Source organism: Furipterus horrens, unplaced genomic scaffold (genome assembly GCF_987537825.1).
Source record: "Furipterus horrens unplaced genomic scaffold, mFurHor1.1.pri manual_scaffold_1, whole genome shotgun sequence".
Classification (NCBI taxonomy): domain Eukaryota; kingdom Metazoa; phylum Chordata; class Mammalia; order Chiroptera; family Furipteridae; genus Furipterus; species Furipterus horrens.
In genome coordinates this window covers 44,407,238-44,424,470 of record NW_028327171.1, presented here as the reverse complement: position 1 = coordinate 44,424,470, position 17,233 = coordinate 44,407,238, and the positions used below count along the sequence as shown (strand labels likewise).

At 41.0% G+C, this 17,233-nt stretch overlaps 1 protein-coding gene across 1 annotated transcript in view; it reads left to right on the top strand.

Moving 5' to 3' along the window:
* The window catches only part of MCF2L2 (MCF.2 cell line derived transforming sequence-like 2), a 220,004-nt gene that overhangs the window by 101,038 nt on the left and 101,733 nt on the right, over positions 1-17,233 (top strand). Inside the window, exons 13-14 of the mRNA XM_090286049.1 lie at positions 963-1,140; positions 5,495-5,586. Of these exons, the coding sequence (XP_090142175.1) occupies positions 963-1,140; positions 5,495-5,586 (270 nt within the window). The remainder of the gene's footprint in view (positions 1-962; positions 1,141-5,494; positions 5,587-17,233) is intronic.

The window sequence follows — 17,233 nt, the reverse complement described above, 5'->3', positions numbered from 1 at the left end:
GGCTCCGCTGATTGGAGCATCATCCTGTAACCTAACAGTTACAGGTTTGATCCCCCCATCTGGATGCCTATGATCTTTGGTCTGGGCACGTATAAGAGGCAACCAGCCAATGCTTCTCTCTCACATCAATGTTCCCTTTCCCTTTCTCTCTCTAAAAGCAATGAAAAAAATGACCTTGGGTGAGAATTAAAAAGAAAAAGAAATCCACAAGACAGATGTCAGAGTCAGCACAACAAAGAAAAGGCTCCCCACATTAATTGACGCACCAGACCTAGAGGGGTGTTATGGTGGAAGTGAGGCTTGGTGAAACTCAAATACATTCAGGCCTTGTTTCGTATTCTGCTGAACCTCTGCCTCAGTCAGTTACAGGACCATCTGTGAGTTTCACCTTTCCCCTGGTATTTCTTCAGTTTACTTCCTACTTATATATGGAGTCAACCCGAATAGCATTTAAATGGGTATCTTTTTTATTATAGGTGCTTGTGGTTTCCTTGATTCTGTTTCAGAATTTAGTCAACTCTTTGCCCCAGAACACATCAACTCTTTTCTCCATCAGGGCCTGTATTCACAGTACATTCCTTATTTTTTAATTCTCCTGGTGTGTAAGTTGGCCAAATGTCCTCTATCCTGGCCTATGGCATCCTTTTCTACCATTAGTGGACATGGCTTAGTGAACATTTATCCATATATCTACCAAGCAGTTCTCTGTGCAGTGTGCAGGCACTGGAGATAGAGTGGTGAAAAGGATATGATCATCATCAATCCAGTGGGAGATGCAAAATGCTAGATACACAATTCTGGTGCAAGATGAGATATGGGAGAACTTGCATATGGACACCCAGAGAAGAGCCACCTAAGGGAGGTTGGGGATGGGGGCGAGAAGTGAAGATGGGAGAAAGGGAATGTGTCACATCTTGAGGCTCAGTGCAGACTGAGCTAATGATTTGCTTTTGTTCCTGCAGGCCAAAGCCCAGAAAGTCCTGCAGAAGCTGGGCAATGTACAGGAAATATTTCACAAGAGGCGAATGAGTCTGATGAAACTGGCAGCTAGACAGACTCGCCCTGTGCAACCTGTGGCCCCCCATCCTGAGTCTTCCCCAAAAAGGGTGTCACCGAAAACCAGCCAGCCCTCTGTCTTGGGTAGGTTATTTGGGGAAGAAAGCTTTATGGCTTTATGTTTCATCATTGCTCTTGAGGATAGAGTTGTGGCCATTTAAGATGAATAATAATTGTTTTGACAGATATTATTTAAAACAAACTACAGGTATAATGTAGTACAGGCATTGAGGACTTAACAAAGTTTGATAAAGTTTTGGATGCAAAGAGATGCTCACAGTCTAGCAGAAGAATAATATAAATGCACAAATAATATTAGCATAAAATAGGCTCCGTTAGGGACCTTTAAAAGTCCCACCAGATTCTATTAGCAATGGAGTAGTCAAGTTGGTTCTTTGAAAAGATTGAAAAAATACGTAAGTCCTTATACCAGTCCCATGTCGTCTTGATTACTATAGTTTACTACTAAGCCTTAAGATCAGTTAGTGTATGTCTTCCAACTTCATTCTTTTTTCAATATTGTTTTGGCTGTTTTAGGTCCTTTTCCTTTCCATGTAAATTTTAGAATCACTTTTTAATTTATGCTGGGATTATGGTTCAGATTGTACTGACTATATAGATCACTTTGGGGAGAACTGTGATTATACCAATACTGAGTCTTCTGATTCATAACTATTATAACTCTACACTTATTTAGGTCCTCTTTAATTTCTCTTGGCAACATAGCAGTTTTTAGTGTGAAGTTGTTAGGTATTTCTTTTTTTTTTTACCCCTATAGTAAATAGCATTACCACCTATAACTATCAATAAGAATATATTTCTAAGTGGAAATACAATTATGTCACCTATGAACAGGGACAATTTTACCTCTTCTGTTTCAATATCTAGGCCTTCTTTTCTGTCTTATTCGAATGGCTGGGACCTCCAGTACAATGTGGAATAGAAGTGATAAAGGCAGACATCCCTATCTTTTCCTAATATTAAGGGAAAGAGATCATATTTCACATTGACATATGATGTTAGTCAGTTTTTTATAGATGCCTTTTCTCAGACTGAGGATGGTCCCTTCTATGCCTAGTTTGATGAGAGTTTTCATCATGAATGATTGTTGAATTTTTCAGATGCATTTTTGGTGCTATATATTGAGATCATAAGGTTTCCTCCTTTTTTTGTTAATATGGTGGGTTAAAGTGACTTATTTTCAAATGTTAAAACAATCATACATTCTTTGGAGAAACCACCCTTGGACAGGCTGTCTATGTTATTTGTTGCTTCATGAATTTTGAAACTTCATTATTAAGCAGGTGTCTATTCATACTTGTAATGTCTTCCAGACAAACTGGCCCTTTTATAATTATAAAACGTCTTTCCTTCCCTCCTTATCTTCCGTAAAACTCTTGTCTTAAAGTCTATTTTGTCTGATATTAATACAGCTTTCCCAGGTTTCTTATGCTTAGTGTTCGCATGAGATACTTTTTTCATTCTTCTATTTCTCTTTTTCTTTTTAAAGTATATGTTTGTAGGCAGCATATAGTTGAGTCTTGCCTTTTTAATACTTTCTGTTAACCTCTGCCTTCTGCATGTTTTGTCCATTTGTAATTAAGGACACAGTTGGATTTAGAGCTACTATTTTGATATTTGTTGTCTACTTGCCTCATATTTTTTTGTTTTTGTTTTTAATTTCTCTGTTCCTCTTTTCCTGCTTTTTTTGTGTTAGCAAATTTCTTTTGTCTTCCTTTTTAATTCCTCTACTGACTTTTTAGCATACATATCTTTTTGCATTGTTTTTCCCCAGATATTTCTCTTAGGGATTATCATATGCATCCTTAATTTATCAAAATCTACTTTGAGTTAATACTGTAGCACTTTATGAAAAATATAGGAAATTTACAACAGTATATTTCTTTTTTTTATAATTTATTTACTTGTTTGTTTGTTTATTTATTTTATTTTTAGAGAAAGGGGAAAGGAGAAAGAGGGAGAGAGGGAGAGAAACATCATTGTGTGGTTGCCTCTCACTCACACCCCCAACTGGGGACCTGACGTGCAACCTAGTAATGTGCCCTGACTGCGAATCGAACCAGCGACACTTGGCTCGCAGGCCGACGCTCAATCCACTGAGCCATAGCAGCCAGGGCACAACAGTATATTTCTACATGCCCCCACCCATCCTCTGTGCTATTCTTATCATAAATTTTGCATCTACATATGTTAAATCTCCCAATAATGTATTATAATTTTTGCTTTAAACAATCATATATCTTTTAAAGAAATTAAGAGAAAGAAAGGAAAATGAAAAAAAAAAACCCTTCATATTTACTATTCTATTCACCATTTTCAGTGTTCTTTATTCCTTTATCTGAGTTAGCATCTTGTGTTATTTCACTTAAGGCTGTAAAACTTTCTCTAGCCTTTCTTTCGTGCAACTCTGTTTGCAACAGATTCTTTCAGTTCTCATTTATCTGAAAATGAGGGGGTCTTTTGATAATTCTATATTTAGTATAACCTGCAGTCCCCTGACTCTTATCATACATTCCAGTTTTTAGAAGCCTTGATAACAGTTTAGTGCATTTCTTTCCTGAATTTTTCCGTGTGCACCCATGCATGTGTGTACACACACTCAGATACACTAATGGGCACATACCACAGATACATACAAATGCTCACACACATGGAGACATCCTTCTTGGATGGCAGAAAACAGAACTTGATTCTCCTGGTCTCTCCTCCAGGGCTCTTTCCCAAAACTAAATTATGTTTACTTCCACAACTTTGCCTCTCTCTTGTTTTAAGTGATATGTTTGTTACAGGTAAACATAGCAGGAATGATGGATTGTTTCTCAGCTTTTCAAGTGCATAACTTCATAATAGGGAATGACCCTCCTAGGGTAAACAGAGCTTTGTCGTGTCTGAACATGTATGATTGACCTTGGTCAAGCAACTTGTTCATTTTGCAGAACAATCCTATACTTTTGTTTTGGAGTGTAACCACTGAGTGTGGACTCAGGCAGGTCACTAACAGGATTTTCAAACATATTTGTCTGATTCCTTAGTAACTGAGTCTGTGCCAAGATCAACTATTGTATTTCACAGGGTAAGGAACGTGGGCAGAGAGCTTAGAGATGGGAGCTGGAATGTCAGCTCTAACTCTTGTTAGTTAGGTGTCTTGGGTAGAACATTTAACCTCCCTGACCTTAAATGAGGAATGTGGAAAAAAAATTTTTTTAATGCCATGTGGCTATACTAATATCTAAAATGTACTTAGTATTACCATGATCTGAACACTTTGTACATATTAACTCATTAAAGCCTCATAGCAGCCTGATCCTGTAGATCTTCTCATTATTCCCCAGTTTCCAGATGAAAAAGCTAAGGCATAAGGGTTTCTCTGCAATGTGCATCTCATACATGAAAGAGCAAGACTTGAATGATGGCAATATGGCTCTCACATCCCTGCCTTTAATTTTGTCATTGTCTTTAATAATGTTAAGGGCAGGTGCTTCTCAGTCATGGGTATTGCCAATTACAGTGGATGCATTTTTAGTATCCAATTATTATACCTGGAATCACTCAACTTACAGAGATCCTGCTGAAAATGAAGAGCCCAGAGGATTATCTGTTGTTGTAGAGTAGCTCCAGTGGTCATATAACCTAGGGCAGCAAACATGCACTTGACTACAGATTTCAACATAGCATCCATGAAAAACCCAGAGAAAGCCCCAGCTGCTTCCAGTTGGCTCATAGAATCTGAGGGTTGCCAGGGGTTTCTTGGAGTTAGATGATCAACTTCCAACAAGACCACTACACATAAGAATCAGGGTGATAAATTGGTGGCATTAGATGGATGGCATTTTGGCCATGGGACCTAGAAATGCTCAAAATCCTGTCTCAGGTTAATCACGTGTATCCCGTGAGTTTCCCAAGGGAACTGTATATACAAGGATGGTGATGATGACAAATAAGAACTCAAAGTATCACTTATTTATTAGCCTGTAGTCATTACCCCTAATGCAGCCCTGTCATTAAGTCCTCAAGCTGCAGTGAATAAAAGAATACGTGAAATTTGAAAGCCAAGGAAGACTTCATAAAGAAGTGATCCTTTAGCTGGGCCTTAAAAATAGGAATGATGGAAGCTATTGTTTTACCACGTTACATTTACAGATTTGTTGAGTTTGGATGTTTCATATGGTGTTTGGTGTGACTTTTGTCTCTTTGGATCAAATGTCAAGTGCCTGGGGTCAAGGACTCTATTTTACTTCTGAATCTCTCCTTCACCTCCAAGTTCACCTACCACCTCAGAAATCACCACAGCAACTCAATTTAGCTTTGTTAATCAACTGCCTCAATACAGTTCAGCTACTTGTTCAAGTCAGGCTAAAAGCTGAGTTATTTATCAGCCAAATCACCAAATTAATGGCAGGTTTTCTTTGTCCTTTAGCTCATCTTCAGAAAACATCTAAGCAACCTTATGTGGAGACAGATTTGAACTCCCTGGAAAAGGAAGATGACAAGATTAAATTTGAAGACAAGGTAAGATCACCTTTCTTTTACTGATACAGGTTTCTGACTTGAGAGACTCGTCGTCGTCGGCAGCCGTCCGTCTCGAGAGATGATGGTGTAGCTTCTTAAGAGTCTATCTGCACCGCCGAGAATGGCTGTGCAGTCCGACTCGGGAGTGACACGGTATCTGTCTCCTCCCGTGTTAAATCGACATCTTGCAATGACGCTGGAGTGTCCTCTCCAGTGAAGCTGAAGCTACAGAGCCTGGGCAGGGTGATATGGAGGGTCTGCTGTTGCCCATGCAGCAGACCCCCCCTCTCTTCGCAGCTGAAGGGCCCAAGGGAAAGACGGAGTCAATACAGCTTGGCTTCAGGTGCGCCGCAGGAGTTGCCGGTGTTGACTACAACGTCAAACCGCCTTAGGGACTCCGGCTCCGGATTTTCTGTTGGGGTTTACTCCCTTAGCCTTTCCCCTGAAGAGGTATGCCGCAAGGCAGCGGAGGTTTTTTGGAGTCAGAGTTTTCCTTCTCTGATGTACCCTGACTGGAAGATTGAACCAGCGACACTTAGCTCGCAGGCCGACGCTCAATCCACTGAGCCAAACCAGCCAGGGCTGACTTGAGAGACTATTGCTTCTATAATTATCAATAAATCAAGTTCTCCTGTTTCATAACTATTGTCAGCTCCAGAAAATACTCCCATAAAGGCATATAGTATAGACTAGTGCTCCCAAGAGCTGAGGCTTGTGGGATTTCTTCCTTTTCTTTCTTCTTAATTGCAACTAGATATGAAAAACTGTTTGGTAATACATAATTGTTGGTAGATATTGTTTTATTGAAGGAAGTCATTTTATTTATTCCTATCATTTGACTTCATATTTTAAATTGGTAGGACAGTGTATAGAGTCTATGTATAAAAAGCAGATGAAAAAACAGAGCACATTATAACTGGTGAGCTCTGAGTAAGCTCTATGGACTGTGCCAATGTCATTTTCTTGGTTTTAATATTATTCTCTATTTATATAAGATGCTAACATTGGAGGAGGCCGGGGCAAGGGTACCCAGGACTTCTCTCTCTATTTCTTTGTAACCTCAGGTGAATCTATAATCATTTCAAAATAAAAGTTAGAAAGAAAAGGAGCATAGGCTTTGGAATCAGGCAGACCAGAATTTAAGCAACATAACCCTGCTAAACTTCAGTTCCTCATCTGTAAAAATGGGGATAACAACAGCTACCTCCTGAAACTGTTTTGGGTATCAAATGACAATTTGAAAATTGCCAAGCACTGTATAACTGTAAAGTAACATTATATTAAAAAACCCAAGTAAAATGAATTGTAAATATATGCTGCTGCATAGCAACCCCAGGGAGCTCCCCTTCCCCCTGCCTAACTGAAAAATATCTGGCTGAATGAATGTTTCTGAAACCAGAGGCCAGCAGACCATGGGCTTAAATGTACTTCAGCAACAGTTTGGATCCATCATCAATTCCTAATATAGCTCCCTATGGGGACTTCACTGACCATTAAGGAGTCAGGCAGAAAGCTAGTACTAGGCTTTTCTTTTTGGAGGCAGAAACACTGTGAGAACTAGCTCCCATCAGACTTTTCTTAGAGACAGAAAGCTGCATTTGCCTGTAATTTGTGTAGGTATTCTGCTGTATTCTGGGCAAATTAGGATATTGTCATTGCTATTTCAGAATCCCTCCTGGTTGGAGGAATTGCACCACCATGTCTTCCAGAGTTAGGAAACAGTCTGCAATTTTATAAGCCTTGATTAACCTTTAAAAAAACAGCAATTTTGGAAATGGGTAAATGAAATTGAACTTCACCAGACTTGACATCCATGAAGTCTGTGGAATCATTTAAGTGACATTGGAAAAGAAAAAGTGTTGTTTATAAACTGAGCACACCAGAAGGGAATGGCATGAAATATTCAATGTGATCAAAGGCAAGGACCTACCCAGCAAGATGAATTTACCCAGCAGTGATATCATTTAAATTTAAGGAAAAATAAAGAGCTTCCCAGACAAAGGAAAAAAAAAAAAGAAAAAAAAAAGCTAAAGGAGTTTGTTACTGCCGAACAGGTATTACAAGAAACAAACAAACAAAAATCTCATAGAAACCTAGTTAAAAGAATAAAATGTCAATAAATATGTACCTATCAATGATCACTTTAAATGTAAATGGTTTAGCGTGGCCAGATGGTTTAGGTGGTTGGAGCATTGTGCCTTACACCAAAAGTTTGCAAGTTAGATTCCCCGTCAGGGCAATATTTAGGTTGTGGGTTTAAGCCCTAGTTGGGGTGCAAATGGGAAGCAACCAATCAATGTTTCTCTCTTACATTGATGTTTCTCTCTCTCCCTCTCCCTTCCTCTTTCTCTAAAGTCAATAAACATATTCTCAGGTAAGGATTTAAAAAACATGTAAATGGCTTAAGTGATCCAATAAAAAGACACACGGTACTTGAATGGATAAGAAAGCAAGGCCCATACAAGAGACCTACCTCAGAACAAAAGGTACACACAAACTAAAAGTAAAAGAATGGAAAAGGAAATTTCATGCAAATGGAAAGGGAAAACGCTGGACTTTAAAACAAAGGCCACAACTATCAACAACTGAATCTAAAAAATAAAAACAAAACAAAACAAAACCCCAAAAACCAAAAAACTAAGCAAACAATCAGAACAGGAACAGAATCATAGGCGTGGGGATCATTTGCAGGGTTATCAGCTGGGAGGGGGAAGGGGGAGAAATGGGGAAATGGTGCAGGGATTAAGAAGCGTAATTAGTGGGTACAAAATAGACAGGGGGAAGTTCAGAATAATATAGGAAAGGGTGAATGAAGCCAAAGAACTTATATGCATGACCCATGGACATGAACTAAGGGGATGGGGTTGCTGGAGGGAAGGGGGGTACTGGGAAGAGGGGAGCAAGGGAAAAGAAATAGGGACAACTGTAACAACATAATCAATAAGAAATACTTAAAATAAATAAGATAAAACAAACAAAAAACAAAGGCTATAGTAAGAGGTTAAGAAGTATACTAAATAGTGAAATAAGGAGCAATCCAACAAGAGGATACAGACCTTGTTAACATTTTATGCAGCCAACATATGAGCACCTAAATATGGGAAGCAAATCTTGATGGACATAAAAAGAGAGGTAGACAGAAATACAGTCATAGTAGGAAACTTTAACACCCCACTGACATCAATGTATAGATCTTCCAGACAGAAAATCAACAACGAAATGGTGGCCTTAAGTGACACAGTGGATGAGAAGGATTTAATTGATATCTTCAGAGCATTTCATCCAGAAGCAGCAGAATATACACTGTTTTCAAGCACACGTGGAATGTTTTCTGGATAGACCATGTCTGGACACAAAATACGTCTTAATAAATTTAAGAAGAATGAAGCATATCAAGCATCTTCTCTGACCATAGTGGTATGAAAGTAGAAATTAATCACAAGAAAAAAACTGAAAAACACACAAAGACATAGAGGCCACATAACATGTTAGTAAACAATGAATGGGTAAGAATGAAATGCAGGAAAAAATAAAAAGGATACATCGAAACAAATGAAAATGAGAACACAACAACCCAAAATCTATGGGACACACAAAAACAGTCCTAAGAGGAAAATTTATAGCATTACAAGCCTGTCTCAAGAAACAAGAAAAATCTCAAATAAACAACCTAACTTTACACTTACTGGGAAGACAACAACAAATGAAGCCCAAAGTGAGTAGAAGAAAGGAAATAACAAAGATCAGAGGAGAAATAAACCAAATATAGTCTAAAAAATTAATACAAAATGTTGATGAAACCAAGAGCTAGTTCTTTGAAAGGATAAACAAGATTGACAGACATTTAACCAGACCCATCAAGAAAAAAACAGAGAGGACCCAACTAAATAAAACCAGAAATGAAGGAGGAGAAGCAAGAACTGACTCCACAGAAATACAAGGGATTGTAAGAAAATATTCCGAACAACTATATGCCAACAGATGGGACAATCTGGATGAAATGGATAAATTTCTAGAAACATACAGTCTTCCAAAACTAAACCAGGAAGATCAGAGACTCTGAATAGACAGATTGCAACTAGTGATATTGAAGCAGTAATCAAAAAACTCTCAACAAACTAAAGATCTGGACCAGATGACTTCAGAGGTAAATTTTACCAAACATTCAAAGAAGAACTAACACCATCCTTCTCAAACTATTTCAGAAAATTCAAGATGAGGGAATACCCCAAGCACATTTTTATGAGGCCAGCATTATCTTCGTTTCAAAACCAGATAAACACACTAAAAAGAAAGAAAATTATAGGCCAATATCCCTAATGAACATAGATGCCAAAACTCAACAAATATTAGCAAACTGAACCCAGCAATTCAGTAAAAAGATCATATGCCACAATCAGTGAGATTTATTCCTGGGTTGCAAGGTTAGTACAATATCTGCAAATCAATAAATGTGATACACCACATAAACAAAATGAAGGCTAAAAATCACATGATCATATCAATAGATGCAAGAAAAGCATTTGTTAAAATTTAACAGCAGGAGACTTCCGGCCAAGATGGAGGCCTAGACAGACACGCTGCATCTCCCTCCACAACTAAGAAGAAATACAGCTTCCTCAAAACTATAGAGACAATCAGAAGTTCCAGAAAATTGAGCTGCATGGAAATCCAACAAACAAAGATATAAAGAAGAAATACTTATCCAGACAGGTAGGAGGGGCAGAGCCCGGGTGGAGAGGATGCGGTGTGGTGGTGGCAGCAGTGGTGGCAGTGGCAGGCTGCCATAAAATGTAGTCACACGTTTTAAAAAGTCAGGAAGGACACCTGGGCAGCACTCCCAGCACCAGACCAGACCATAGATCATGGTCCCAGTGCCAGGGAAAATAAAGCCTCATTGCTTCTGACTGTGCAAACCAGTGGGGGTTGGGGCAGAAGAAGAAACAGCCAGTCTCTCAGCAGAGCCCACTTGTTTAAAGAGCCCCCACGGTCCTAGAACGTCTGCAGACCCACCCACTCTGGGAACGACAGCCAGGGCAACAGCTAGAGAGGTGCCAGTCCCATACAAAGTGGAAGAAGTGCCTGGAAAAGGGACAAGTGCTGAGCAAGCAACATTGTCCCTCTCAGACCCCTCCCCCCCAAACAGTGCCACAATGTGGTTAAACGAGTCACCCTATACTGACGAATACCTAAGACTCCGCCGCTTACTACATAACAGGAACAACAGCTCTATCTAAGACAAAGAGGCAAACAAACACGGTGAACCTGTCAAAATGAGGAGACAGAGAAGTATGGCCCAAAGCGGGGAAAGGATCAAAGTTCCAAAGTTCCAGTGGGAGAACTAAGCAACAAGGAGATAGCCAACCAAACATGAAGAGTTCAAAACACTGGTGATAAAGATGCTCACAGGCTTGACAGATATGCTTAAGTATGGCAGATGCATAAGGGAAGAAGTGAAGGCTATGATAAATGAAGTGGAGGAAAATCCACATAAAACCAATGGTGAAAGGAAGGAAACTGGGGTTCAAATCAATGATTTGGAACATAAGGAGGAAAACAACAATCAACCAGTACAGAATGAGGAAACAAGGACTGAAAAAAAGAGGAGAGGCTTAGGAACCTCTGGGACAACTTTAATTGTGCCAACATCTGAATCATAGGGGTGCCAGAAGGAAAAAGAAGAAGAAATTGAAACCTTATGTGAGAAATTAATGAAGGAAAACTCCCCATATTTGGGGAAGGAAATAGATATACAAGTCCAGGAAGCACAGAGAGTCCCAAACAAGCTAGACCCAAAGAGGACCACACCAAGACACATCATAATTAAAATGCCAAAAGTTCAATATAAAGAGAGAATCTTAAAAGCAGCAAGAAAAAAGCAGAGAGTTCCCTTCAGAGGGGTGCCTGTAAGACTATCAGCTGATTTCTCAAAAGAAACTTTGCAGGCAAGAAGAGACTGACAAGAAGTATTCAAGGTGATGAAAAGCAGACTTACAACCAAGACTACTCTATCCAGCAAAGCTGTCAATTAGAATGGAAGGGCAGATGAAGTGCTTCCCAGACAAGGTGAAGCTAAAGGAGCTCATCGTCGCCAAGCTATTATTATATGAAATGTCAAAGGGACTTACTTAAGGAAAAGAAGATCAAAATTATGAACATTAGAATAACGACAAACTCACAACTATCAACAACTGAATCTAAAAAGTAAGAACAAAATCCAACTAAGCAAACCAGAATAGGAACAGAATCATAGGTATGGGGACCATTTGGTGGGTTATCAGCTGGGAGGGGAAGGGGGAGAAATGAGGAAATGGTGCAGGGATTAAGAAGCATAATTGGTTGGTACAAAATAGACAGGGGGAAGTTAAGAATAATATAGGAAAGGGTGAAGCCAAAGAACTTATATGCATGATCCATGGACATGAACTAAGGGGGGTGGCATTGCTGGGGGGGGGGGGTACTGGGCAACGGGGAGCAAAAGGGAAAAAAATTGAAACTACTGTAACAACATAATCAATAAAACATACTTAAACAAAACACCAACTTATGATAAAAACTCTCAGCAAATTGGGAATAGAGAGAACATACCTCAATGGAATAAAGGCCGTATATGACAGACCTACAGCCAACATCATAATAAATGTGCAAGAACTAAAAGCATTTCCCTTAAGATCAGGAACAAGACAGGGATGTTTGCTTTCACCACTCTTATTCATTGGTACTGGAAGTCCTTAGCCACAGCAATCAGACAACAAGAAGAAATAAAAGGCATCCATATCAAAAATGGAAGAAGTAAAACTGTCATTATTTGCAAATGACATGATACTGATCACTTCCCAGGTTTAAAAGGTATGATTGTGCTTTTTCCCTCGGCTACAGTCCCTGTGCTGCTGCCGCTGCTGCAGCCAAACTCCACCCCCACAGCTGCAGCTGCAGCACTGCACTTTGTTCTCTCCCTACTGGCTCTGCCCCTCCTACCTGTCTTAGTTGTGAGGGAGACGCAGTGTGTCTACCTACGCCTCCATCTTGGCCGCATGTTCTTGTTTTTATATGAACACCCCAAGCTGCAAACCCCTTGGGTTCAGTAATATATAGACCATGCAGACATGAATCTAAACCTTTTTTCTAACCTATCTTTTTCTCACTAGCTTTCTTATGTATTTTGGAATTATGAGTTCCCTGGTTATACTACCCACCTTGGGAAATACTTTTTGCATTTATTGATCCTAAATTGATTTTCTAATCTAGAACTTGGGGATTTAATGCATAAATACCCATTCTTCCTACTCACGTTGTTCACGACCATATGGATTCTCTCTGTTCACACTGCTTCTCATAGCCTTGGTCTTTAGAAGCAGAAATATGAGAGTTTCTGTCTGCCAAACTGAGGAAGTTTGGTAGCCTCCGTTCCTACCTAGCTTTTCCTCCCACTAGACTGTTAACATATGTGTTACTGTGTGAAGCCCTTCATTAAATACACAAACAAAGCAACAGTAAGAAAAAATAAAAACAGAAGCCCGCAAAGATTATTGTAATGCAGACTTTTGTCTGCTTAACAGTACCTATTCTGTTGGTGATCGCCTAAATGCAGAGGGACCTAGCATCTTAGCAGGATGGGCTTGGAGTCTGAATTAAATAACATCAGAAGGAAGAAACCAAAAGTCTGGTTGTCAGAGCTTCTTGGATTCTACTCAAGCCTTTGTTCCTACATTGTCTATTTTTACCAGTATGTAAGATAGGAGTGAATAATAAATGCAGTGTTGGAAACATTTTTATTTTGCTTAATCCCTTCACCTTTTCCATCCAGTCCCCATAACCCCTATCCTGTGACAGCTGTCAGTCTGTGCTTTGTATCTATGAATCTGTTCCTATTTTGTTAGTTTATTTTGTTTATTAGATTCCACATGTAAGTGGAATCATATGGTAATTGTCTTTCTCTGACTGGCTTATTTCACTTAGCATAAAACTCTTCAGGTTCATCCATGCTGTTAGAAAAGGTAAGATTTCCTTCTTTTTTTTTTTTTCCTTTCCTTTTTAAAAAATCTTCACCCAAGGGCATTTTTTCATTGCTTTTAGAGAGAGTGGGAAACATCTGTGTGAGAGATAAACTTTGATTGGTTGCCTCCTGTACATGCCTGGACCGAGGATCATAGGCGCCAGATGAGGCAGATGTGCCTCACTTACCCTAGGCTCAGTTGGAAGTTGCTCTGTCCAGCAGAGGCTTCATGACCACGGCGGAACAAACTTTTACCCAGGACATTTCATTATGTCTGGGGGAAGGAAGGTGACTGCCTCTCTTAGACCTTCTTCCCTCATGCCTTTTATTGAGGAGGATACACGTGAGAGATATAAGGTCAAGATTCATGGATCATCATAGTTTGGAGGCATTAGGATTACAGTTGACAGTAACAGATTACATGTAGTAGTACAGAGGGTACAGTGACCAGTCTGTGTCAGGGTCTATCAAACATCTTGACTATGATCAGCACACAGGGAGAAAACATCGCTTACTTGCAATCTCTTTACCCCTGCAAAGCCGCTGCCCAGTAGGCGCTGGGATCAGCCTTGAGATGGGCAGATTGCCTGAGGTCTATGTAACCCATAGTTTTCACCTTCCACAGACTGTGGCTCCTCTACCCCTTGGCCCCAGTTTGCAAACAGGAGGAGCTCAAGACTGAAAGTGAAAACAGGAAACAGCTGCAGGCACAGATGGTAATAAAACAGGAGGGAGAAGTAAGGTCAGTGATCGCGTGAGGGGCTGCTCGGACCAGCAGTCACCCCTACTGCAGTTACAGGTCTTACCTTTACTCTCTGGCTTCCGGACTCCCAGAGAAGATGGGCTGCGAAGGCCTCCCCAAGGCTTTCCCATCCTGTCCAGGTGGTGTGGTTGGGGGCGGGGTGTGTGTGTGTGTGGAAGGCAGAGGACAGGCCCAGGATGCCTGGTTTAAAGGCTTGGCTCTCCTGCTGCAGTTCAGACCCAATCTGCAAGAAGGAAGGCTCTGGGTGGTATGGCCTCCACGCACCTGTCGCCCTTCCAGCTCATAGCTTAGCAGTGTAGCGTTGTGTTCCTAACTTCCATGGCTGCCTCTGGCTGTGACAAAACACTGGGCTGCTCCACCTTGCTGCTTCCCCAGCAGGGCAAGTGCCCAGGTCAGCCCATGCCACTGCCAGTCAGCAGACTCCCAAAGCCATAGGGACCTGTGCCCAGGCTCAGCGGGGGGCCACTCCCTAAGGAGGGCACACAGCTTAGAAGCACCCCGTCTTGCCTGTGGATACAGAAAGCAAGGTCCCTCACCTCGACCTGTCTCACCCCCCAGCCAACCCACAGCTTTGGGGGAGAGAGGGGCAGCTAATGGGCTGCTGCTCAGAAAAGAAGCTGAGATCTCAGGAGTCGTCTGGACTTGACTGGGCTCTGATGCAAGGGAATGCATGACAGTGCACCTGCCTGGAGTCAGTGATCTCAGAACTGTCCTTGCAGATGAATGGACAGGAAACCAGTCAGTTACTTAGGACCACTCTAAACTCTTCCCGAAAGCAAGTCATATCCTTATGTCACTTCCACCTTCTTCTAGTATCATGTGACTAGGAAGCTCACTTTTTGGTTTCTGTTACTCAGAATACATACATATGGTTGATTCTACCTCTTTCATTTTGCAAGTCCAGTGTAGCTGACTCAAACTACATTTTTAAATTATAGAAGACTTTTCTCTCCTTTTCTGGCACCAATCCAAACAGATAATCTTAGTTTTAGTTAGTTGTCAATATTCCTAGGATATTTAGCCTCTGCTACCCACCTTTGGGAAATCTTCTGAAATCACACCTGCTAATAGAACATTTCTTTATGTCGCAGAGACCCTTTGAAGAGATGTGGTATGTAATTTTTTTCTTATCCTTCAGAGGAAGAGAAGCAGTGGGAGTCTTATTCAAACAACTCATAGATAAAACCAGTAATTCTTTCCCTATAACCCCAAGCATCTACCTTTACACCAGTAGCCACAGACTGGCCCCCAAGTCCCCACAGCCAGACCATTGTTGCTCAGCCTTGCTTGTCGCAGATCGCCTCCACTGGAAGCCATGCATGAACTCACTTGCCAGTCCTCCTTAGGAAGGTGGTGTGGCCTGTCTGATAGGAACCTCCTTGTTGTTGAGGGGACTGCTGGGGTGCCACTCCAGTTTCCCATCATGAGTTCCATTCTGGCTGCACTTTCTCCAGAAAGTGCACTCCTTGGATGGAAGCAGGGCGGGAGTTGCAGGGGAGATGCTTACCCGTGGTTAGTAAGTGCTGAAACCCAAGGAAGCAAAGAAGCTGCTCTTAGAAAACAATGCCTCCCAAACCCACGATAGACTCAGAGCCTGGAGCAAGGCTTCCTTGGACAATAGGCAGTTTCCTACCATTGACACATTGGTTATATTTCGTAATTTATATAAGCGTTTAATTTCTTTAAGTCAAATAAACAAAGCTCTTTTTATCCAATTCTGAAGAATACAGTCCAAGGAGCTACATTCAGGGATCGAATCTGAGTTTCATATTTACATGTAAGACAGACAAGGCAAATACATACAAAAAAACCAGAGTCAGAAGACCAGACCAGAGACCCTCGTCCAAGCACGGCTGGGATTGCCCTGCAGGTGTTCCTCAACCCTTCGGAGTAAGACCTAGGTTGGGCCCTGAACCCAGAGTTCTGGAGACAGTTCCTGCATGACCAACCAGAAATGAAACACACTCCAGAATTGAAACTACATTCCCAACAACCCTGTACCCAAAATGGGAATCGAAACACTAATTAAAGTGACCACAGGGGTTGACCTACCCAACCACTTCCAAAGTGCTGAACAAAACAGGTTCAGGTGGCCACTCTGCTTTGCTGGCAAGGCAGGCTGGGTAGCCATTCCCTTGGTCAGCACCAAACGGGAGTCTTCTATAGAACAAATCCTCCATCCATCCCCTGGAGACACAAGCGAGTAAGCCCTTGATGAGCTGCTACTGCTGACTGCTTCTCTTAGAGTCCACACCAGGCTGAGATGGATTCACTTAGGAGAGTTCCATCTGAGTCTCCAAATTTGTTAATAACAACTCTACCTGTAATGTTTTTAGGAGGTGACATTTAAGCTTAACTTTAAAGAATAAATACAGTTTTGAAAGGTGGATAAGACAAAGGAGGACATTCCAGGAAGGGGAAGGATATAAAGTCTTAGATTTCTGAAGGAGCATAGGCTATTCTGGGAATGTTTTGAGAAAGCCAGGAAGATAGGCCAAAGACAGGACGCTGCCGAAGGCTTTGGTTGACAGTTGTTGCCAGGGAGGGCACCTATAATGTTAGAAAGATAGCACTGGTAAGACAACGAAGAGTAAATTAGATGAAGGTAGGCAGACTGACCAGCTGCCCACAATTGTCACCATTTAGGTGAGCATCAGAGCCTACTAATGGCTGTGACAAAAAGGGAGATGGTCAGGGTTCATACCCATTAATTCAGATGTTCTCCCAAGTGCCTGGAATACACTAGACTGTCGGAGAAAGTTTGATGAATGGAGTAGATTAAGGCAGAGAAGGAAAGGAGAGAGAGATTTACTAAGGAAGGAAAGGAAGATATTGAAGATAGCTTTGATGTTTTCATCTTGGATTCCTCATTGGATGAATTTGTTGGC